Below are 24970 nucleotides of genomic sequence, written 5' to 3' on the forward strand. Positions count from 1 at the left end.
TATTAGGAACCTACAGCCGGTGACGGGTAATAATCGAACTACCATCTTTAAAAACTTGATCTGCAGAACAAAAAAGGGGAGCTAACTATGTTTAATTATCGTACCCAACAGCCTAGCGAGCAATCCACCACCGCTGTCATCTTTGAAGATGTCTCTTTGGAGAACAAACGAAGGGGAGTAACTCTGTGATACCTACTGTAACCCTACAGCCTCGGTGTAGGGGGCTAAACTCTGTTTACTTACCGTCCCTACATACGTCAAATGGAAAGGGAAGCTAACTCGTACACTTACCCGTTCCCTACAGCCGTCAAATGAAGGGGGCTAACCTAGGACATTTACATTACCTTCAGCCGTCCAAAGAAGGGGAAGCTAATCTGTGATAACTTACCGTACCTTATAGCCGTGGCGAGGATACAAAGCTCCATTTTGAATTACTTGTCTTTGTCTCGGAAACTTGACGGTGATGGTTGTCGCCCGTGGGCTTCGAATGGTTTGGCCGAATATATATACTCTCTTCAAAAAAAGAAAAGCAAAAGGGTACAAATGGGTTATAACTCCGATTTTATGTTTCCTACCGGTTCATGCTTTGTGAATATAAGGTCATTGCATGTCCCAAACACATTCCCACGGTTACATTCGATAAAACGCAGCTACTGTACAATAAAGTTCCAAAATGTGAATATTCGCAAAAACGCAGCCACGTGCAAACCATGTCACCACTGCACGTGCGTTTGGTCTGCACGTGCAACATGAACACCGACAGTATAAAAGTGCAGGGTGTTCGCTTGCCTGGCCTCTGTATCTGGCCGACAGTTGACAATCCAGGACATGCCACGTCTCAGTGAACCGCAGAGAAACAATGCCATCGGCCGACTAGACGCAGGCGAATCCAGAACGGCCGTTGCCAGGCATTCCATGTGTGTCCCCAAGCACCATCTCCAGACTGTGGAACCGTTACCAGCAACATGGATCAACACGTGACCTCCCTAGATCCGGTCGACACGGGTCACTACCCCCGGGCAGGACCGCTACATCCGGGTACGCCACCTTCGGGAACGATTGACTACTGCCACCTCCACAGCCGCAGCAATACCAGGTTTGCGCAGGATATCCGACCAGACCGTACGGAACCGCCTACGTGAGGTAGGAATTCGTGCCAGACGTCCAGTTCGAGGTGTCATCTTAACACCACAACACCGTCGACTCCGACTGCAGTGGTGCCAGATTCATCGACAATGGCCTCAACTGCGATGGAGACAGGTGTGGTTCAGTGACGAGTCCCGATTTCTGCTCCGACGTCATGATGGAAGATGTCGCGTGTATAGGCGGTCGTGGTGAACGTTATGCGGCAAACTGCGTGCAGGAAGTGGACAGATTCGGCGGGGGTAGTGTCATGGTGTGGGCAGCCATCTCACACACTGGCAGAACTGACCTGGTCCACGTGCAGGGCAACCTGAATGCACAGGGCTACATTGACCAGATCCTCCGGCCACACATCGTTCCAGTTATGGCCAACGCCAACGCAGTGTTCCAACATGACAACGCCAGGCCTCACACAGCACGTCTCACAACGGCTTTCCTACAGAACAACAACATTAATGTCCTTCCTTGGCCATCGATATCACCGGATTTGAACCCAATTGAGCATCTATGGGACGAGTTGGACCGACGCCTCCGACAGCGACAACCACAGCCCCAGACCCTGCCCGAGCTGGCAGCAGCCTTGCAGGCCGAGTGGGCCACCATCCCCCGGGACGTCATCCGTACTCTGGTTGCTTCAATGGGCAGGCGGTGCCAGGCAGTTGTCAACACACGCGGAGGCCACACCCGGTATTGACTCCAGATGACCTTGACCTTGGTGGTGTGTCCTATCACTTACTCACAATGGACTAGAGTGAACTGTGAACAATCCTGCAACATTTGGTAATTATCGGACTCACCATTACAATAATAATCAAATTCTCCCAAATGTTACGACAATGTGGTTTTGCGTGTCGTCTTTTCTTTCTCAAGTAATTTTAATATTGGACAAAACAGAATATTTATTTTTACATTTAGTAGTAATTATTTGCATATTTGCTTGTATTCTGTAATGTCTGGAAGTATGCCATTTATTATAGTTATTGTTTAATGAAATTCTTAGTAGTTCAATTTGTCGTGTCGTGCACTATAGACAAAAAAGAAATTGTGTAATGATAGTCTCGTGTTTATGCGCATTATAATTTGTTTGTATTATTAGCCTGAATTCCCAATGTATTTGCAATGCACAATAGCGTGTTTCTGTGCCTGGTCAATAATGTCGTTTTTATAAATATTCCAAAGGCTTTTTCTGTGAAATTGTTTTACGTAATTTTAGACTAAAAAAATATATTTATGGTGCAACATAAATGCTTTTAGGTCATATCGATAATATATCCGCATTAACAGAATAATTTAGTACGGGACAGCAGCCCGGTTACAATTTAGGTTTGATTAAATTGGCACATGCGCATTAAAAATCCTTTTCTGTCAATTTCCGCAAAAAAGAAACGGTGTTAAAACATTTTGTATTTTATTGTTTTTGTAGAATAATATTGTAAAAATTTAACAATTAATTGTCAAGATGTCGATTTTATTTATTGGGAGTTCCCATATTAGAAGTCTTAGGGAATATTTAATCGAAGAAAATTTACAAAACTTTGGTATTGTGGACTGCCATTTCGTTTTCGGTAGTTGGTGGCGGACGAGTTTGTCAAAATGAGCACCTGAAATATTTTGAGATTGGTATAACAGAAAATCAACCAAACAGGCTCGTTGTGCACTTAGGAGGCAATGATTTAGATTCATATGAGGAGGTTGATGTAATTGTTTTAAGGTTACTCTCTTTTTTGACAACGTGTATCCACAAGCACAGCATTTCTCAGATAACAGTGTTGCAGTTTGTGCCTAGATAAAATACCCGGCATATCACGGTGCAGGAATATAATGAGAAGGTACACTCGGGAAATAGTTTCCTGAAGCAGAAATTATCTAAACACCCCATCATTAATTATTGGAAGTTAAAAGGGATGCAGAATTCTGATGATAATTTATGTATGGATGGTGTTCATTTTTCGAAAATGGGTTTTCTAAAATACTATCATAGTATTCGAGGTGCAATATTAAAGAATTGTTGATTATCAGGTTAATATCAGGTTAGCGTTTGTACTGAAATGTATGAGACAAGTGAGTTATAGTATACCGTCATAGGTTGATTGGTCTGTATAGAACTTGGACATATTGTGGGATGTGCTAATATTTTTAATACACTAAATTACTCTCGTATATGTATGGATTTGTCAGTGTATGTATGTACATGCATCTGTGTAGATCTATACATGTATTGCAGGGTGGCCTTGTGCTAATAGTGTAACTACAAGTGAGTTACATGTATAGTCCCAGTTGTTGACTAGGTGTATAGAACTTGTATTTAATCACAAGTGAGTTACATTTATTAGTCATAGTTGTTGACTAGGTGTATAGAACTTGTATTTAATCACAAGTGAGTTACATTTATTAGTCATAGTTGTTGACTAGGTATATAGAACTTGTAGTTAATCACAGGTGAGTTACATTTATTAGTCATAGTTGTTGACTGGTTGTATAGAACTTGTATCTATTATCAGACATTAGTTATCCCGAAATTTACACTGTAATTACAAGTGAGTTACATTTATAGTCATAGTTGTTGACTAGGTGTATAGAAGTTATAGTTAATCACAAGTGAGTTACATTTATAGTCATAGTTGTTGACTAGGTGATTAGAACTTGTATTTATTATCAGACATTAATTGTCCCCAAAGTTACGTGACTTACATGCATAGTCATATTTGTTGACTAGGTTTATAGAAGTCCTATTTATTATCAGACATTAATTATTCCCATAAGTTACACTGTAATGTTCTAAAAACTAGTCAGTTGGTTTTAGTACTGTTTTAAGTAATAAAAGAGAGTTACAGTTTTTACCATGACAGTCATAGCGGTTGATGGTATCTGTACATAACGTTTGATTAGGGAATATGTCTGGTTTCCAAGACTAGTAAAAGTAATGGCTGATTTTCTGTGAGGATGTTTGTCTGAATGGACATGGATATTATAGGATAACTTGCACAGGATAAGTTATTCAAAAATATATTTTTCACTAATCTGACTTGATATAATTTACAGCCTTACTCCTGATTATAATAATGTCTACAAACCCCCCACAGCGGAAAAGGCGGAGGGTGGCCAACCCACCCAAAGAGAAGGGAGCGAACACATCAAGGACACCTGATCCAGGACCTAGTAGGCTAAATTTGCCGACAGTGGTGAGTCAGTGCATACAAGACGCCATCCCACACTTACGAAATCAGTGATGCAGGCTCTGCAAGCCAATCCAGATACATCAACACATCAGACTAGTGGGGCGGATGCGGATAAGGAGGAAGATTCTCCATTATCTATACCTGTGGGACCAGATATTTTTCAGCACCTAACAAGTAAGGATTCAGTTAATTTGCAGGGAAATGTAGACCAGAATAATGAGAGATCCACGAAAAGGAGCTTAGGTGTCGATCAAAAAATAAAAAATTTTTTTTGGGCCAATGAATATGTTGAATTTGGCCTCCTACTGCATCCCTCTCAAGAGGACAGATTTACCACTGAAATAAAAGATGGCACTCTGTCAATGGTAAAGGTACCAAGTGCAAAACATATCACTTCGCTAATGCAGTGGATGTCGACTTTCCATCTTTTTCGGGATTTGTACTGCAAAAAATACCCCAATGAGGGGGGAAATCTTATGAAATATGCATTGAGGCTGCAAGCTATTGCAGAAGAAACTAATGACCAGGCAGCAATTGCCTATGATAAAACGTTTAGGCAGTGGCGGGAGATTGCACCTGGTGATTGTCCATGGGAAGAAGTCAGTACTGAGCTTTATCATGAAGCTCTAGCTGCAGGATTACAATCAAAACTGTACTCCAAAAATACCATGCAGTCCTTTCGTCCCAATTCCAAAAGATACCAGAAGTCCAAAAGGGAAAAAATCTATTGTCACAGCTACAATAACACAGGGGGGAATTGCATGCGGGGACAGTCCTGTCCATACCCACACATCTGCCAATTTTGTTCAGGTTCCCATGTTATGTACAAATGCTCAACTAATTCAAGAGGAGAATCAAAATCTCAAAGTCACCAATTTAAACCGGCAAAACCCAAACAAGGGCCAAATACTGCAAACAGCAAATCCATATCGTGAGTTGCAAACACTTTCCTGCTCTTCAAATTCATGTGTTCCAACTCCAGTGAATTATCAAAGACTGGAATTTTGGTTTTCGTATTCCTTTTTCTGGAAAAAGACAATGCACGTTTTGTTCAAATCTCAAGTCTGTCAGTGGCAAAACAGACATTTTAAAAAGGTAGATTGAAGTTGAGCTGGAAAATTTTAAGGTGGCAGGACTTTTTGATCAAATTCAATTGGCAAATTTTCAAATTTCTCCACTTGGTTTGGTCTCAAAGAAAGAACCCAATGAATACAGAGTTATTCATCATTTATCCTATCTTCCAAGATTCATCAGTCAATGATGGAATAGATCCTCAATTTTGCAGGGTCAGTTATCAGACAGTAGACACAGCAATTAACTATGTAACAAAGCTAGGTCAAGGTACTCTGATGGCAAAAGCTGATATTCAAAACGCATATCGTATTGTTCCCATACACCCAGATGATTATAATCGGTTGGGTTTTTCTATTGAAAACAAATTTTATTATGATCGCACCCTTCCAATGGGTTTGAGTTATTCATGTCAGTTGTTTGAAAGATTTAGTACCCTTCAGTGGATGCTTGAAAATAAGTTTTTCATTCAAGGATGTGTTCATTTATTGGATGATTTTTTGTTATTGGGCCCTCCGGGAACTACTGATTGCCATAATTCACTGTGAGCATTTTATAAGTTAGCTTCATGTCTGGGTATTCCAATCAAAGAAGAGAAAACAGTTCTTCCCACTACATGCATACAATTTTTAGGTCTAGAAATTGACCCGGTTAACATGGAAGTCCGTCTCCCATTGGAAAAATTGGAGAAGATGCGGACTCTGATTAATCAGTTGTCAAAGCGGAGGAAAGTTACACTGTTAGAGCTTCAATCTCTAATTGGTTTACTGAATTTTGCTTATAGTGTGGTAATTCCAGGTCGCACCTTTTTGCGAAGGGTTATTGACCTTACTCTCGGGCTTAAAGAACCAAACCATAAACAGCGGTTGTCAGTAGAAGCCAGATTGGATTTGAAGGCCTGGGGTTTATTCTTAGAGCATTTTAATGGTTGTGTTTTTTTTTCTTGTCTGATAAATTTGAGTCATCAGATACTTTACACATGTATACAGATGCGAGTAATATCGGATTTGGGGGCTTCCTTGGATCCCAGTGGTTTGCTGAGGTTTTTCCAATCAATTGGCTCAAATATCACATTACTGTCAGGGAGTTTCTTCCCATCATCGTAGCTATCGAATTGTGGTACACACAGCTAAAAAACAGATGCATCCAATTTCATACAGACAACATTGCAGTAGTATTTATTATCAACAAGCACACGTCACCAGATCCGATTTTAATGCAACTGATGCGCAGATTTATGGTGAACGTTTTGAAACATAATATTTTGTTTAAAGCTGTCCACATCTCAGGATTACATAACATAGCTGCAGACTATCTTTCTCGGTTGCAGATAGAAGAGTGTCACAGTCAGTTTCCACACATGGATCCAGACCCCATCCCATGTGCACCAGAGTTACTGAGGATTTAACTTCAACAGCCAATCACTTGTTAGCGAGTGCTATCTCTGATACTACAACAGCTGCTTACAAGCACACTTTTAAACTATACCGTGAGTTTATTCACAACAGTATTGGTGATGCTGTCATTCCTCTGCCACCCAATATTCAACATTAGCCCTTTTTATGGCTCATTGTTACGAACAAAATCTGGCTGCTGCAACAATGGCAACATATAATTCAGCATTAGGATATATCTTTAAATTGGGTCATTATGAAGATATAACTCAACATTTTATTATAAAAAAAAATGTTATCATGGTTCCAAAAACAAAGATCATCAGTCGATTCTCGATTGCCAATCACTCCTAATATCTTGAAAGCTCTAATAGAGTCTTTAGATCATACCATTGATTCCTTCTTTACCAGATGCATGTTTAAAGCAATGTTTTTGTTAGCTTTTCACGCATTTCTTCGAATTGGGGAGATAACAATGACGGGTTCAATCAACCAACATTATTTGCACAGACAACATGTAGTGGTTACTGAAAATAGTATCGATATTACTTTTCCTCATTTCAAACACAGCAATGGTTCATCAAACATTTTGTCAGTGATAAAGAATAATAAATCACATTGCCCGGTAAAGACTATTCGAGCATACTTAGCTGTACGCCAACATAAATGCCTAGCAGAGCCTTTATTTTCTTTCATGGACGGCACACCTATTTCTCGGCAATATTTTACAAAACAATTAAGACTGTCATTGCGCTGGTCTGGTTGTAACCCAAACACATACAAAGCGCATAGTTTCAGGATAGGTGCGGCTACCACTGCAGCAAGCCAGGGTATCAGTGAGGAACGCATACAAGTAATGGGGAGATGAAAGTCCGACGCCTTTAAGAAATATGTACGAATTCCAATGATACAAGTATGAGGACAGTCTCTATATTTTTAACATTTAGTTATTTCTTCAGATCATATACGACCCAGTGAATGCTGTGGTCCAGCGATTTAAATGTTTAAAATGACAATAACAAATCCATGGGGACAGGGGCCTCTGAATTATGGAATTATGAAACTTTTTTCAGTATGGATTTATTATATGTGACAATTGGTAATCTGGTAATCCATGGGGACATGGGCCTCTGGATGTGTACCAAATGTGTGTATTTTCATTTATTACTTTGATTACAGTATGGACACTTATGAACAGTGGGGTTGTAAACATCCATGGGGACAGGGGCCTCTGGGTGTTGATAACGGCTCTTCTGCATTTATTGGTTTGTTTCAGTTGGAACCTGTACAGTTAGTACCTATGTGGATATTTAGTGATATACGCACGTCTATTGGCTTTGGATGTTGGTGAATCCATGGGGACATGGGCCTCTGGATTTTGGTTTAGAATGTCGTGTAATTTACATACATCATGAGTTACATGTACATGTTCAGGGTGATGTTTTTGTACATGATCATAAGTATAATTGATTACATATATGTATAGCTTGATATGTTGTAGGATATAATTTGGTTCAAGTAGATATAAAATTATATGCACGATGACTATAAGGTCGATCTGTTATGACACGCCGTCATTTATTGTTAAAAATCATTTGGGGCAAGATTCAGTGGATGGGGAATATAGCTGATCAGATTGGATCTGTCTCTTTGCATCCATTCCAGTCTGCTCATCTATATGTTGGCGTAATATTATACCCCATCTTTGTTATATGTCAATTCCTTACATAAGGATTACGTAATGTTTATAATGTTATATTGCATGTTTACATTATGTAGTGATATGACATGTATTATATAACAGTAGTTCAACATTTCATGTTGATATCTATTTGAATTCATTACGTAATAATGATGTTTTTCTTATCTCGTCATTTATATCAAAAAATAAATGACAATTTTCAATTTCTTTATGTGTTGACTTATTTAATCCAAAGTATGTATTATGATGCATGACAAACAAACAGAGCACTGTCTTGCCCCTCGATGGTGATCTAAAAGCAATTAAGAAATGCTAGTTTTATGTTTATGTACTTTAGAAATTTCCAGTATTAATTATTTCAAGTTTGTGTAATGTTTTTGCTATGGGCTGAACTGACGTATTTATAAAAGTTGAAGTTTCTCAGGATCTAGAGTGTGCATTTACAAACTGTAACGGAGGCTGGACCAAAAAGCAATTACTTTATTTATTGAGCAATTGTGTGCATAACGTAATTATTAAATAAAATGATATTTATTTTGTAAAGGTAGATCTCTTCCTAACGTGACATAATTTCCGATTGGCTGTTATGACGTCACCTGGTACTTAAGAAAATGTATAAAAGGCTGACGTCAATGGACGTCAACGGTTGTTCTCTAACTCGTTCGCGGTCTGACAAGCAAACATTAAAGACATGTCCCCTTTATTACATTGCATACATTTAAACTGACACTGGGATAACTTTAACTTATTTTTTAAAAGTCAAATTTTATCAACTTACCATCTTTTTTCAATTAACTTGTTTTATGAAAGCAATATTTATAAGCAACTGCAAGCTGTTTACATTTATTGGAGATGCAGTCCTCACTGGTTTAATATAACTATATCTGAAAGGAAGAGATCTATCTATCTATCTCTTCTTCTTCTTCTTCTTTTTTTGTTTTGGGGGGGGGGGGGGGGGGGGGTTAGAGGTGTCTTCCGCCGTCCTTTAATTTTTACCTAGCGAGAATATTGTGTAGGCCTACATTTCCTTCTGTTATTTTTCCACTTCCCTCAACTTCAAAATATGGTCATACATTTATTTGTTATTTTCTAAAAGACAATCCACTGCATCCTTTCTGTAACTTGTGCTAATTGGATCAGGTTCAAAGAAAGAAATGTTTTATTTAACGACGCACTCAACACATTGTATTTACGGTTATATGGCGTCAGACATATGGTTAAGGATCACACAGATTTTGAGAGGAAACCCGCTGTCGCCACTACATGGGCTACTCTTTCCGATTAGCAGCAAGGGATCTTTTATTTGCGCTTCCCACAGGCAGGATAGCACGAACCATGGCCTTTGTTGAACCAGTTATGGATCACTGGTCTGTGCAAGTGGTTTACACCTACCCATTGAGCCTTGCAGAGCACTCACTCAGGGTTTTGAGTCGGTATCTGGATTAAAAAAGCCCATGCCTCGACTGGGATCCGAACCCAGTACCTACCAGCCTGTTGACCGATGGCCTAATCAGTGTAATTCTGCTCACTGGTGTTATCATCAGAAAAGTGTTTGATTCTTTGTTCAGTATTATTGTCAGCATCTACTGGACTGTATTTATCATATTCATCCAATACAGTTAAAGTTAAATTAGAGAACATTGATTTTTTAATCATCGGCTATTGGATGTCAGACATTTGGTAATATTGACCTATAGTGTTACAGAGGAAACCCGCTACATTTTTCTAGTAGTAACAACGGTTGTTTTATATGCACCATTCCACAGACAGGATAGCACATACATCGGCCTTTGATATGCCAGTCGTTGTTCACTGGATGGGACGAGAAATAGCCCATTGGCTTCACCGACAGGGATCGATCCCAGACCTACCGCGCATCAGGTGGGCACTTTACCACTGGACTAAATGAATGAATGAATGTTTAACAACACCCCAGCACGACAAATACATCGGCCATTGGGTGTCAAACTATGGCATTGCAAACAAATAAAGTGATGATCAACATCAATAAATAAAAACACAGTGTAAAGAACTGTGCAAAAATACAAATATCACAGATAGATACGGACTTTTACTCAAAATTTCAATTGTATTGCGAAGAAAACAAGGGGATTTGTGCTGTATTGGCCATTCTCAAAGAGAATGTTACACCCCAGCACCACGGTGAGGTTACAGCACGCGCAGGGGGTACCACTGGACTACGTCCCGCTCATCATCTAATACAGATACTCTTTCATCCGTTTCCACTGTTCTTAGTCTTGGTCTTCTATTTTGAATTCCAAAATGTGCCTCAAAGAGTAAAACAAAAACAACGAAGTGAAAGATCCCCAAGTCGAGCCGCGAAAGCACGTGCAGTGTGCACAAGCGAGACAAGCACGTCTTACCGCGTCGAGCTCCAGACTGGGAATGCACGCACATACACACAGCAATAATAATAATAATAAAATTGGCTGAGGGACAAACAACCTTTTGAGAATTGATCTACTATACCTCCGCATGTTAATCTGTATACCAGCTTATGCAATGACATCATGACGTATAACAAAGGTATATAAATGAAACGTTTTTATTACCGTACCGCAATGTGTGTGCAGACGACAGCAAATTTGTTTGCAAACAATGGTAAAATAAATAACTAAAAATGTAGTATTTTTACACACACACACACACACACACACACACACACACACACACATATATATATATATATATATATATATATATATATATTATTTATTTTAAGAAAATGATTTAGTTTTCAGTATTTAGATTATAAATAGAAATTGGAGTAGAAATAGTGGTGTTAATTGTAGTCCACAAAACAGGTAAGCCTAACCGTGTGGTAGACCCATGCAACCCGATACGATCCTAATTTGATGTTTGGTCTAACTTATGAACATTGTATATAACTTCTGGAAAGGTTGCTGAACTTTATGTTATGTATATTCATGTACGTTATAAAAACGTGTGATATTAGCATACCATATCGATATATAGACTTCTCCCTAAGCTTGTAAATGTGTATCAAAGTGCTGATGGTATCGCTAACGATCTCGACCAATGTTCTCAGGTACAAAATAAAAAATAGTAACTAAAACTATTGTACATACAGATATATGTTTAATTCAAACTGATCTTCATGTAAAGAAGAAGATGTCATCTTCTAAATTCTTCAAAACAAACCACGCAAACAGCATGTCAACTTTTACTTCCGCGTTTACATCATACATGTGATGTCAAACTTTGAGCCGCGTTTACTCGGTTTCTGACGTCATGCTAAGTTGTAGGTTTTCGCGTGTGACGACTCATATATATATATATATATATATATATATATATGTCACGGGGATTCTATAATTCCCGTAACCGAATAAAACACGATTATCAAAATGTCTCTCCTACTTGTATATCTATTAGATCTCTCTGTAACAGGCTGTTAAACCCTAGTATGGCTCGTCTCTAGGTATGATCAGAGATACGATCTTATATAAAGTATATATTAATATAGCACGTTTAGCTCACTAGATATACAACAAAACACAATACACTTTGGAATCTGTATTAATCTACGCTGACAAATGTACAGCCGTAGTAGTTAATTAATAACAGCAATAATAACAACCCAGAACTGATCACTTAATTAGTTAATCTCTAGGTGTCTAGTTACACAATATGCGAATCACTTCACCGTTACACCACACCCACACGTGTGATAATTGAGAAACGCTTCCAGGAGAAGTTAATTAATAAAGGAATTACAACACCATTCCTAACTGGTTAATTTTTAATTAACCCTTACTACTCGTTCAGTAACGTGTGATAATTTAGGAACGCTTCCAGGGGAACTTAATTAATAAAGGAATTACAGCTCTATTCCTAACGGGTTAATTTTTAATTACCCCTAACTACTCATTCAGTAACCTTGTAACACAGAATTAATACTGGTACCGATCACAATAAAGACAATAACCTACAGTGTACCTAGGTCTTCTAAGATGACTGGCTAAGCTTTATATTACCAAATACTCGTATAATGTTAGAACAAAAAGTCTACGATTTACTTCGTCAGATGACCGAAGACACTGTCTAAAGAATATTGGTATAATACAGTATTAAAATATTTAAAGTCACATCAATCACATCAAGGTTATACACAGAGCAGAAAATATATAATTACCAAAGTCCCGTCTGAACTAATATATTTCGTTCAGTGGACGACGTCCGTGATCCCCTGGAGCCTTCCTAATTCGTTCTCCTCGATATCTCTAAAAACTAGCTATTTATTATAAAATCAGAATTGGCCTGGGGGTACAAGGCGGTACCTCACGTATCATCTCATATTTCACCTCTACTACTCTACATCTAGGACTGTCATGGAGGCACCAACTGTGTACAGCATAAAGTAACTCTTCCCTATACATCACAACATACCTGGCTAAATAACACCCCAAATGTTTTATGTGTGGCTCAGAAACAACTTCAACATGTCATATCTATTTGTAATGCAAATGAATATGCTAAGACAAATGAGGTACCTGAACTAAATCAAAACTATGCTGCGAAAAAATGTGATCTGAATCCCAATGGTTTGTATCATGTAAATAGCCAAATACCACATATCCCTTATTGTACCATAAGAGAACAAATTGTGACTTATGATGTATCTAAATCCACTGATATGTATGACATAAGCAACCAAATATCAAATGTGATACCCTTTTACAATACAAGTGACTATTCTGTGACAAATAATGTACCCACAGGTAAATACACAGAAACAACCTATGGATCTAAACCCATTCATATGTATGATGTAAATAGCCAAATACCACATGTGATGCCCCCCCCCCCCCCCCACACACTGTACTACGAATGAACATACTGTGACCTATGATGTATCTAAACCCATTCATATGCATGATGTAAACAACCAAATATCAAATGTGACCCCCGATTGTACTACAAGTGAACATATTGTGACCTATGATGTACCTAAAACCATTGATATGTATGATGTAAATAGCCAAACACCACATGTGACCCCCCCCCCCACTGTACTACGAATGAACATTACCACATGTGACCCCCCATTGTACTACAAGTGAACATATGACTTATGATGTATCTAAACCCATTCATATGCATGATGTAAACAACCAAATATCAAATGTGACCCCCGATTGTACTACAAGTGAACATATTGTGACCTATGATGTACCTAAAACCATTGATATGTATGATGTAAATAACCAAATACCACATGTGACCCCCCATTGTACTACTAATGAACATATTGTGACCTATGATGTGCCTAAAACCATTGATATGTATGATGTAAATAGCCAAATACCACATGTGACCCCCCTCCCCCCCCACACATTGTACTACAAGTGAACATATTGTGACCTATGGTGTACCTAAAACCATTGATATGTATGATGTAAATAGCCAAATACCACATGTGACCCCCCGTTGTACTATAAGTGAACATATTGTGACCTATGATGTACCTAAAACCATTGATATGTATGATGTAAATAGCCAAATACCACATGTGACCCCCCATTGTACTACAAGTGAACATATGACTTATGATGTATCTAAACCCATTCATATGCATGATGTAAACAACCAACTATCACATGTGACCCCCCCCCCCCATTGTACTACAAATGAACATATTGTGACCTATGATGTACCTAAAACCATTGATATGTATGATGTAAATAGCCAAATACCACATGTGACCCCCCGTTGTACTATAAGTGAACATATTGTGACCTATGATGTACCTAAACCATTCATATGTATGATGTAAATAGCCAAATACCACATAAAAAACCCTATTGTACTACGAGTGAACATATTGTGACCTATGATGTACCTAAAACCATTGATATGTATGATGTAAACAACAAAATATCATATATGACCCTCCATTGTACCACAAGTGGACATATTGTGGATAAAAATGTAATAAATATGACCCCAAATTGTAGCACAAGTGAAGATGTTGAGACCAATGATGTACTTGCACCCGAATCCACCTATATATACAACGTAAATAGACAAATAAATTGTGAGACCCACCACAGTAATACAAGTGGATATACACAGCCCAGTACTGTGATCAGTGATGAACATTTCCTTAAAGCAAAGCATACACATGTTGTAAATAGCCATGTAACCCCCACCGTTTTGTTATTGAACCCACCAGTGATACCCATGAACCTAACCTTAGTTATGTTGTAAACAGCCAGGCTTCATCTTACACTGTATATAATTAAAAAACCACTGATAACATAGACTATACCAATATGAAACACAACTGTATTTACTTAAAAATACTCAGTTTAAATGTCTGTGGCCTAAGAAACAAATTGGTTATACCTGACTTTGTAAATTTTGTCTCACAATATGATATTCTATGCTTTACTGAAAGTAAAACAGATGAACGTGATTGCTTATCACAGTTAATTCCAGGTTACACTCTACATTTCAATAACAGAAAAGGTAAACGATCATCTGGTGGTATTGTTATTGGCGTAAGAAATGAACTGACCAACCTTGATAAAATAAATGTAAAAAATAACTCACAGTATATTTCATGGTTTAGTATTTTAGACAAAGAGTGTATAGGTAATAGCGTAACTGCTGGTGTTGTGTACATTCCTCCAATTGGCTCACCATACTTAAAAGTTGATACTTTTGATATTGTTGAAAATGAAATTTCCCAAATGACAGAACCAGGAAAACCTCTGCTCCTAATAGGTGATTTTAATGCAAGAACTAGATGTTTGCCCGATTACACTACACTTGATGATCATAATACTATATATATTGATAATGTTGACATGGAAACCTTTTTAAATGATATAGCAAAGCTTGATACTTTAAATGTACCCAGGGACAGAGCAAGCCAGGATACGGGTAAGGTTAACAGCCATGGTCTCAAACTTCTTGATTTGTGCAAACATAATAATATATATATCTTCAATGGTAGATGAGGAAAAAAATAAAAATATAGGCGCAGTCACCAGTAAATATTGTAGTTTGATTGATTATGTTATTAGTACTCACCACATGTTTAAATCTGTCATTGACTTTGAAGTGTGTAATTTTGACCCACTCTTTTCAGATATCCACTGTGCAGTTGTACTTACCTGTAAGATTCAGACAGACCGCGACATACAAATTAAACATAACCAATGTGTAAAGGACGAGTTGGAATGAATGAATGAATGTTTAACGACACCCCAGCACGAAAAATACATCGGCTATTGGGTGTCAAACTATGGTAATGCAAATAAATAAAGTGATGATCAATATCAATATAAAAATTCAAGGTTTAAACAAAAACAGTGTAAAGAACTGTGCAAAAATACAAATACAAATATCACAAATTTTACGGACACCGAACTTTACTCTAAACTTCAATTTGTGCTGTATTGGCCATTCTCAAAGAGAATGTTACACCCCTGCACCACGGTGAGGTTACAGCACACGCAGGGGAGGACGAGTTGGAGTCAATTAATATCCGTAAATGGAACGCCAATAAAAGTGAAGAATTTATTAGCAATATCAATACAAACTTACTTCAATCACTATCGGTAATTCCCGATGATGAATCTATCAGTATCCCATCACGTGTAAACCAAACAGTCGACACGCTGAACAAGCTATTTTTAGACTCAGCCAACTTAACATTCGGCCACGTGCCGACACGTAAACATAAATCTGGCACTTCGCCAGATAATAAGCGACCCTGGTTCAGTAAACGGTGCAAGATTCTACGAACAAAATATTTTGAGACAAAAAAATGTTTCTCGAAACATAAAACTATAGCAAATAAAATGAACTTAACAAACGCAAGTAAATGCTATAAGAAATATATATTTAAATCTTATTCTCATTACAAATTTAGTAGTTCATCCACTGAAAACTATCGACATTACTATGTTGTTGTTCAAAGTTATTTAAAACAGCATTAAATAACCGGTTAACTACTTTTATTGAAGAAAACGATGATATGAGCGAAGCCCAGGCTGCTTTCCGCAGAGGTTATTCGACTATAGATCACTTATTTACACTTCATTCACTAATTGATATCCTGACAAAAAGGAAAAAGAAACTATATTGCGCATTTGTGGATTTTGAAAAAGCTTTCGATATGATCCCAAGAGCACATCTATGGCACAAGTTACAAGAAAATAACATAAATGGTAAATTCTTTAGAATCGTATATCAAATGTATCAAGGTATAAAATCATTAATATTTGTAAATAACAAGAAATCACCATTATTCGCATGCCATAATGGTGTACGTCAAGGTGAAAATTTATCCCCGATTTTATTTTCCCTGTATCTAAATGATCTAGAAAACTATTTACTTAACCACGGTTGTGAAGGTGTTTCTTCCATCGCAGATAATAAAAATAACACACTAGACATTGGAATACATCTTATTTGCTTATTATACGCTGACGATACTGCTTTACTAGCAACAAGTGCGGTCAATTTACAACACACGTTAAATATATTCTTAAACTTAAAATAAATACTACAAAAACAAGTCTTAATTTTTAATGGAAATTCTAAAGATTATAAATATATTTTTAAGATTGGAAAAACTACTCTCGAAAATGTCAAAGAATACAAATATTTAGGTGCCATTTTTACTAAACTAAATAAATTCAAAAATACTAAGATTAGACTTAAATAACAGGCGACAAAGACTATGTATTTCGTTCTGGCAAAAGCAAAAGATCGTCATCTATCAATAGAATGTAAACTCAAAATGTTTGACTCGATGGTTCTGCCAATATTATTATATGGATGTGAAATATGGGGATTCGAAAACAACGACATCTATAACTCTGTTCAAATCAATTTTATTAGACACATTCTCCCTGTGAAAAAAGCTACCCCAATTTGCATGTTATATGGTGAACTTGGTAGAATGCCAGTCGGGTTGACTATCCACAAAAGATTAATTTGTTATTGGGCACGAGTTATCTCGGGGAAACAATCTAAACTATCTCTATTATTATACAAATGAATGATGAGAGACCATATTAGCAATGGAACTAACTATAACTGGATTACTGCTGTTAAACATATTTTAGATTATTTAGGAATGAGTAATATATAGCTATCACAAACCTTTCTATCGGTAAAATGACTATCAACAAATTAGCATGCGACAAAACGACCAGTATTTACAAACATGGAAAAATAATATTTCAGAATCATCGAAAGGTAAAACCTACGAATATTTCAAATACCAATTAAATTTTGAAAATTATCTTAATATTATTCCTGAAATATTATGGACTGTTATGATAAAATTTAGGACTTCTAACCATTATTTACCTGTTGAGACTGGACGTTGGAATACAGTTCTATTAGAAGATAGACTTTGTACTATTTGTGATGAAAACGACATAGGAGACGAATTTCATTATTTATTTGTATGTAGTTTTTTCAGTAATACCCGGAAAGAATGTTTACGTCCATTTTATTATATACGACCAAATATATATAAATTTAGAGAACTTATGAGCAGTAAAAGAATAAGCACACTAAACAATTTAGCCAAATTCATGAATATAATTTTTCAAGTATTTAAACGCTCACAACACCAACAACAACCAAAATTAACATACATTAACCAGTTAATGAAACTAAAGGTCAACATACAACTATACTTGATATATTTTAAATCGTATTACATTATTTTATGTCTTATTGTCATTTTATGAAAATTTTATTATTATTATTATTATTATTTATTTATTTTATTTATATCTATATATTGTAATACCAATAATTATAAGGTACACAGTTGTAACTGAAATTTTATGAATAATTATATTTTACAATATACCTCTACTCTGTTACATCGCAGACTGCATCTATATGGTTAATACACATATCTCTATAAGGTAATATCATGTATTTATATTATTAATACACATATCTTTATAATGTAATGTAATGTAATGTAATGTAATGTAATGTAATGTAATGTACTGTACTGTATTTGTATTTGTATTCATATATGTACCAAGCAATGTATTCCTATTATTTGTATCCTCCTGTTAACCATCTTGTCAAAATCAGAATATGTATGTTCCTCTTACGCCGTTGCATAACGGCCTGAGTGTAATAAAGTTCTGTTCTGTTCTGTTATAATCTGGGGATATATATATATATATATATATATATATATATATATATATATATATATATATATATGTATCAGACATGGGGCGATTACATGACAAAAGTAATCGATTACGATTACGATTACTGAAGTATGTCATCATTACGATTACGATTACGATTACAAGGAAAATGAAAGTAATCAATCATGATTGCGATTACACTGCCCAGTGATCATGATTACAATCATGATTACATTTTCACAAATATGAACTATTTTTGAGGTGATGTTACCAACATGAAATTGTTCACTTGATTTCACTAATTAAGAACAAATAATGGATAACTGTAGATTATTTATTACATCAATATTATTACATGTATCAAAATTATTACATGTAATTGTATTTTTAAAACCCCTCGGTGGACTAGTTCAATTTATAGTTTTTCTCTTACAACCAGTGCACCATGACTGGTATATAAAAGGCCGTGGTATGTGCTATCCTGCTGCTAATGGAAAACATGTAGCGGGTTTCACTGATGACTATGTGTCAACTTTACAAAAAATTTCATCTGATGACTATGTGTCAAATTTACCAAATTTTAGACATCCAATAGTCCATAATTAATTAATCAATGTACTATAGTAGTGTCGTTAAACAAAACAAACTTTACTTATTGCATGAATATTTAAAACATATTATTATATTTAACGACAAAACGTAATTACATGTGTGTTAATCCCCAAGCTGCTAAAAGAAACCAAAGCATGCCCCTTTAATCGCCGAACTGCTCTAGTTCAGTGTTACATAAATCAAGACGTATAGTTTACAGTTATCAAAGGTCCGAGTTGTCAACTATGATCATTTGACAATGCATCTAAAGTGTTGAATGCGATCGGTTGTACTGTGGCAGACTCTTTGCTTTTGTTAGTCTTAATGACTACAGACGGACAGCGCACAATCTTAATCTCTTGTCTGTAGGCTTGACTGGGCAGCCAAATCCACACACAGCAATAAGTTATTTAACATATATAACCCCTCCTTCCAAAACATCACTACAATCGTTACAATGTTAGATAACCATTGGTATAAAGTAATATATCCCACAAATTAAAAAAGAAATATTAAAAGAATAGAATATTTTTTAGTGTTCTACTGGTTCAGAAAATATTTTGCTCCAGCACTTTCTTGCCACGTGACTTCTGGAGAATCAATTATTTCAGTCAACTTGTAAATTAACTGATTCACTTGACAGGTAAAACACCATAAAACACACACACACACACACACACACACACACACACACACACACACACACACACACACACACAGAACAAAACGTCACAGAAAAAAAGTCACAACTTTTAATAAAAAAATATATTAGGCGATGTGTAACTGACTCCTTCATGAACGTGCAGTTATATACTGCAGCTATCAGCAAGAACAAATGATACAAGTTCAATGAATCCAGGTGGTTGATAGCAAAACCAATCGGATAATTGGAATTATGTGAATGTGTGGCTTCATCCTTTTAGGTTTCATTTAATCGTGGAGAGCTCCAATGTTTCCAAGTCAAATTACAGTTCTACTATTATAATAAAAAACAATGGGAAGTCAGCTCTATTGTCTACACTGATTGCTCAGTGCTGCACCCAACTACTAGCACTGTTACTGGAATTGTTACCAAGCATATCAAAGAGGTTCGGTTAATAGGCATGTTTTCATAAGCTTATGTACGTTAAATTCAAGTTACTTATTCATTTCCTTTGAAGTTTTATAGCTTACCAGGTGTACATAACATATGGTACATAATATAACCATTTACAGACATAATAGAAGGTGTTGGTATAAAACAGTTAAAGAGAATATGATAATATGTGTACAGAACTCAGTGAACCTAATGTGAGAGCGTCTGCGTGAGTGTTTGTTGTTTTCGCCGTGGCTTGGAGGCGCATATACCTGGCAGTGTCTGTGCCGCCCGCCATTGGCGAATTCTTTGGCTGTGGTGTGAATGTATTTTAGTTTTTAATTTTATATGGTATATATATTATACTTTTAATTAATTGTTATAATAAATGTATTAGTTAGTAATTATATATTCCTCTTAGCAGTTTTAGATGTATATTATTTTAATATATATGTTTTTCATTTTAATCTAAAATAGGTTTTAAACGGTTATTAATTTGATCGGTCATTATTGTATATAAAAAAAAAACCCAAAAAAACCTGACCGATACTCGGCGTCACCCACTTAACGATTAAGTGGTTTCCTGGGTGATACCTAGCTTTATATAGCAATGACGTTTGTCATCCGTGTAGGTGACGCACCCCCCCCCCTCCCCTCCCCCGGGTGTTGGGCTCACGAATGCTTGAGGAGAACAGCAAGGACACCTCTCAATAACCGGATCAATCCACAACTTCAACAACAACACCAACATCAACGACCTATACGTTTCACCACCACTCCGGACGGCGGCTGGCGGGCTCGTTCATAATCATAATCACCAATCATTTCATATCATTTTAAATACGGCCCACCTGTGTTATATGGATAACTTGGAGGGGGGGGGGGGTGGGGGGGGGGGACGCCGTGGTAGGGTGCTCTTTGGGTGCGTTAGGGCGTTGGCGGTTTGGGCCGGTAGGGATGCCTGGTAGGAGGCCTCCCCCCCGGAACGCCCCCCCCCCCCCCGTGGAAATCCGGACTAACCGGAATGGGCCACCCGCTTGTCGGAGCGCCGGACCGACTGGGGCGCGATGCTCCCCCCTTTGCGAATCCTTGATCCTCTAGGGCCTAAGCTAATTTAATTAACTTAAACTAAATTAATTTATTAAATTATTTGTATAACATATTTATTTTGAACAGCCCGATTGAAAAATAATTTTACTATGCACCTACTAATTAATATATTAATAGAATAGTATGATATAATTTAATTGGTGCGACTATTATTAATCTATAATATAAGATATAATGTAATGGTAGCCCCCGAATTGTTTTCTTTTCTTTTCTTTTTTAAGTGGTCATACCACACTTCTAAATTGTCCCCTACATTTCCTACTCCCCCCTCCCCCCTCCCCCTCCCGCCCCGGAGGTGGTCACTGGCGAAGTCAGAGGCTAGATCCGGGGCGGGCGTGCCTGAACCCTTGTGGATAGGGGCACGTTAATAGAGTTGCCCGTTGCCCGTTGTACAGAACTCTATTTAAAACTATATAACCATAGATTCATGCCTTCTTATTATTTTATATACGGTATATATATATATATATATATATATATATATATATATATATATATATATATATATATATTAAAAAGCTGGGTACCCGCCAAAATTAAATATCTTTTGCAAAGTACTATAAACATTGTACATTGAACTATATGTCCATAAAATAATTACAACCAAATAATTTAATTTAATAGTACAAAACATGCTTTTATGGAAACACTTTTGAGAATGACTGATGGAAATGGGCGCGTTCAGTTGACGCGAGCACTCCACATCGCTATTCCAGAAGGATGTTGCCTAGACGTTTCATCCAAGTCTTCTGTGTTGACGCCGACAGCCAACTTGCCAGGTTTTGTGGATTGATTGAGCACATTGATTAATTAATCATCGGTTACTGGATGTCAAACATTTGGTAATTCTGACTCATAGTCATCAGAGGAAACCCGCTACATTTCTTTCTAATGCAGCAAGTGATCTTTTATATGCACCATTCCACAGTCAGAATAACACATACCACGGCCTTTGATATACCAGTCGTCGTGCATTGGATGGAACGATAAATAGTCCAATGGGTTCACCGACGGGGATCGATCCTAAACCGACCGCGCATCAAGCTACGTCCCGTCCCTTGGTAATAAACAACACCGTGTACACGTATAAACGTGACATCCCAAGTTATCATCAACTGCCTTCATATATAGTGTAAGAACGTCGCCATACTTCGTCATAATTTACAACACAAACCAGTGATTGAGCAGCCCGCTTGTTAGTGTTAAAAAAGAGAATAATGCTAGGATGAGACTACCAAATGCCACGACAAAGTTGGCCAACTTTCTGCTCTCACGACTTCTGTGACTGTCCAGTTGATAGTCCGAGCGCTCCAACAACTAAATTTTCCTATGACCAAAACTCCTGCGACCAATTAGTTTGTAATCTGAACGCACCCGTCGTATGTAGGTAGACAGTTGGGAAAATTACAACGCAACCGTCGAGTTGGCCAACATCTTCGTGACAGTTGATAGTCTCATCCTAGCACAATAACACATAATTCTTTGTGACTATGTTAACTTTATATATACTTTATTAGCCGTAAACATACAGCTCATAGACATTACAAACAATTATCTCGCCTTCATGTAAAATTCTTTAATCTCATTGGCTGTTTGCCGTTGGACAAATCCCTTATACCCCTGTGGGCGGAGCCAAATTCTCTTATAGGCCTACCCCGTCTGTAATTTCCAACAGTTTTCAGCCACCCCAGTTAATGCTAAAGCAATAATTAGATTCTAAATAACATTGATAATCAATCAAGTATACATAATTAATTTTATTTTTACTATAAACTCGGCCACCTAATTACGGTCGTGGTGTTATTGTATAAATGCGCGATTAGCAACAGATGCGCGACATACATTTCAGACAATTTCGTATTACAAACATTTGAAGTTAAAAACTCGTTTATCGATGGAACTATTTTTCGTCACTGGCAAGTGGTTTCGTTCGCGTCCGCGTGGTACGGCTCCGTTAATAAATTGTTAACAATTATTGTCTGGCGTTATTTTGATTATTTGGCTATATGGTTTAACATGTTGGCAAAATAAATTCGTTGTAGAAGCATCTCTCGGTGTATATGGCTTTTTATGTACCCTTTGTGTGCTATTTTACCCCCTCGTCTTCGGCTGGGGGTAAAAGAACACACAGAGGGTACATAAAAATCCATATACCCCTCATGATGCTTCTACAACTTATATTAATTAAAATAAATAAATAAACAAAACAATAAAAATAAATAAATAAATAATGACCTATCCTACATAAAACAAAAACAAAAACAAACAAACAAACAATTTCAGCACGTTTCAACAAGCAGACTTATTTATTATTATTTATTTATTTATTTATTTATTTATTTATTATCATTATTTACTTATAAAATCTTTTTAGGCCTAACTAACTTACGCGTCAGAACCTTCCTATTGTAATCGAGTATGTCGACTTTAGCCCGCGAACAGTCGAAGGTGCCGCCGAGGTTGAGGTTGAGAAACCTGACGGACACGTACTCGGGGTCGTGGTAGTCGCTGTTGCCCTTGATGTGAACCTCACACTCGACCTGCGTAGGCCAGGCGTAACTGTCGAGCACCAGTCGAACGGCTGACGTCACGAAAATATACTGACCGCATTGAGACGATACATTGTCTGAAGATACATGTGTAAATATGAGGTTAATAAATATACATAGATACACATTAACAACAACAACAACAACAAAATTAAATAAAGAATGATAACATAAAATAAGATGAAGTAAAATGAAAAAATAAAATAAAATAAAATAAAATAATAATAATAATAATAAACAAAAAACAGACGACAATAGCACGCACACACACACGCACGTACGCATAAACACACAAAATATTTTGACATATAATGAGAGAGAGAGAGAGAGAGAGAGAGAGAGAGAGAGAGAGAGAGAGAGAGAGAGAGAGAGAGAGAGAGAGAGAGAGCGAGAGAGAGAGAGAGAGAGACAGACAGAGACAGAGTAAAAGTAAAGTAAAGTTTGTTTTATTTAACGACGCCACTAGAGCACATTGATTTTTTTTATCTTATCATCGGCTATTGGACGTCAAACATATGGTCATTCTGACACAAAGAATACAGAAATTAATAAAAAAAAAATCACTTACAGATTTCTGGCTTAAAAGCAGTAGTCAGATGTAATATCAAAACAAGAAGATATCCGTATATCGCCATCTTTTCACGGTTGTGATTAATTACACTGCACGCATAAGTTATGTCACATGACGTTCACGTGACATCCTTATTTATTTAGCTTTGTGGGGGGAAAAAAGAGATAGAAAAAACGTTTGAGTATTTTATTAGTTTATGATAATATTATTCCAGAAAGGGTAGATTACAACAACAACAACAAAAAAAAAAAACACACAAAAAAAATAATAATAATAATAAAACAAAAAATAATTTAAAAAAGTAATAATATAAAAAAACCTCTCAGAATCGTTTAGTAGTATTATAGGACTTTTCTATGAGAAAAAAAAAAAAAGGCAATTATTATTTTCAGAAGAAG

The 24970-nt window shown here is 36.7% G+C and overlaps 1 protein-coding gene across 1 annotated transcript in view; it reads right to left on the bottom strand.

Annotated features, from left to right (window-relative positions):
- Positions 1-24674, bottom strand: part of LOC121389372 (low-density lipoprotein receptor-related protein 12-like) — a 28419-nt gene extending 3745 nt beyond the window's left edge. The window contains exons 1-2 of the mRNA XM_041520968.1: positions 24570-24674; positions 23842-24078 (exon numbers count right to left, since the gene is read on the bottom strand). Of these exons, the coding sequence (XP_041376902.1) occupies positions 23842-24078; positions 24570-24636 (304 nt within the window). The 5' untranslated portion in view covers positions 24637-24674. The remainder of the gene's footprint in view (positions 1-23841; positions 24079-24569) is intronic.
- Between the last annotated feature and the right edge of the window lie 296 nt (positions 24675-24970).

The sequence above is a fragment of the Gigantopelta aegis genome, chromosome 14 (genome assembly GCF_016097555.1).
Source record: "Gigantopelta aegis isolate Gae_Host chromosome 14, Gae_host_genome, whole genome shotgun sequence".
Lineage (NCBI taxonomy): Eukaryota > Metazoa > Mollusca > Gastropoda > Neomphalida > Peltospiridae > Gigantopelta > Gigantopelta aegis.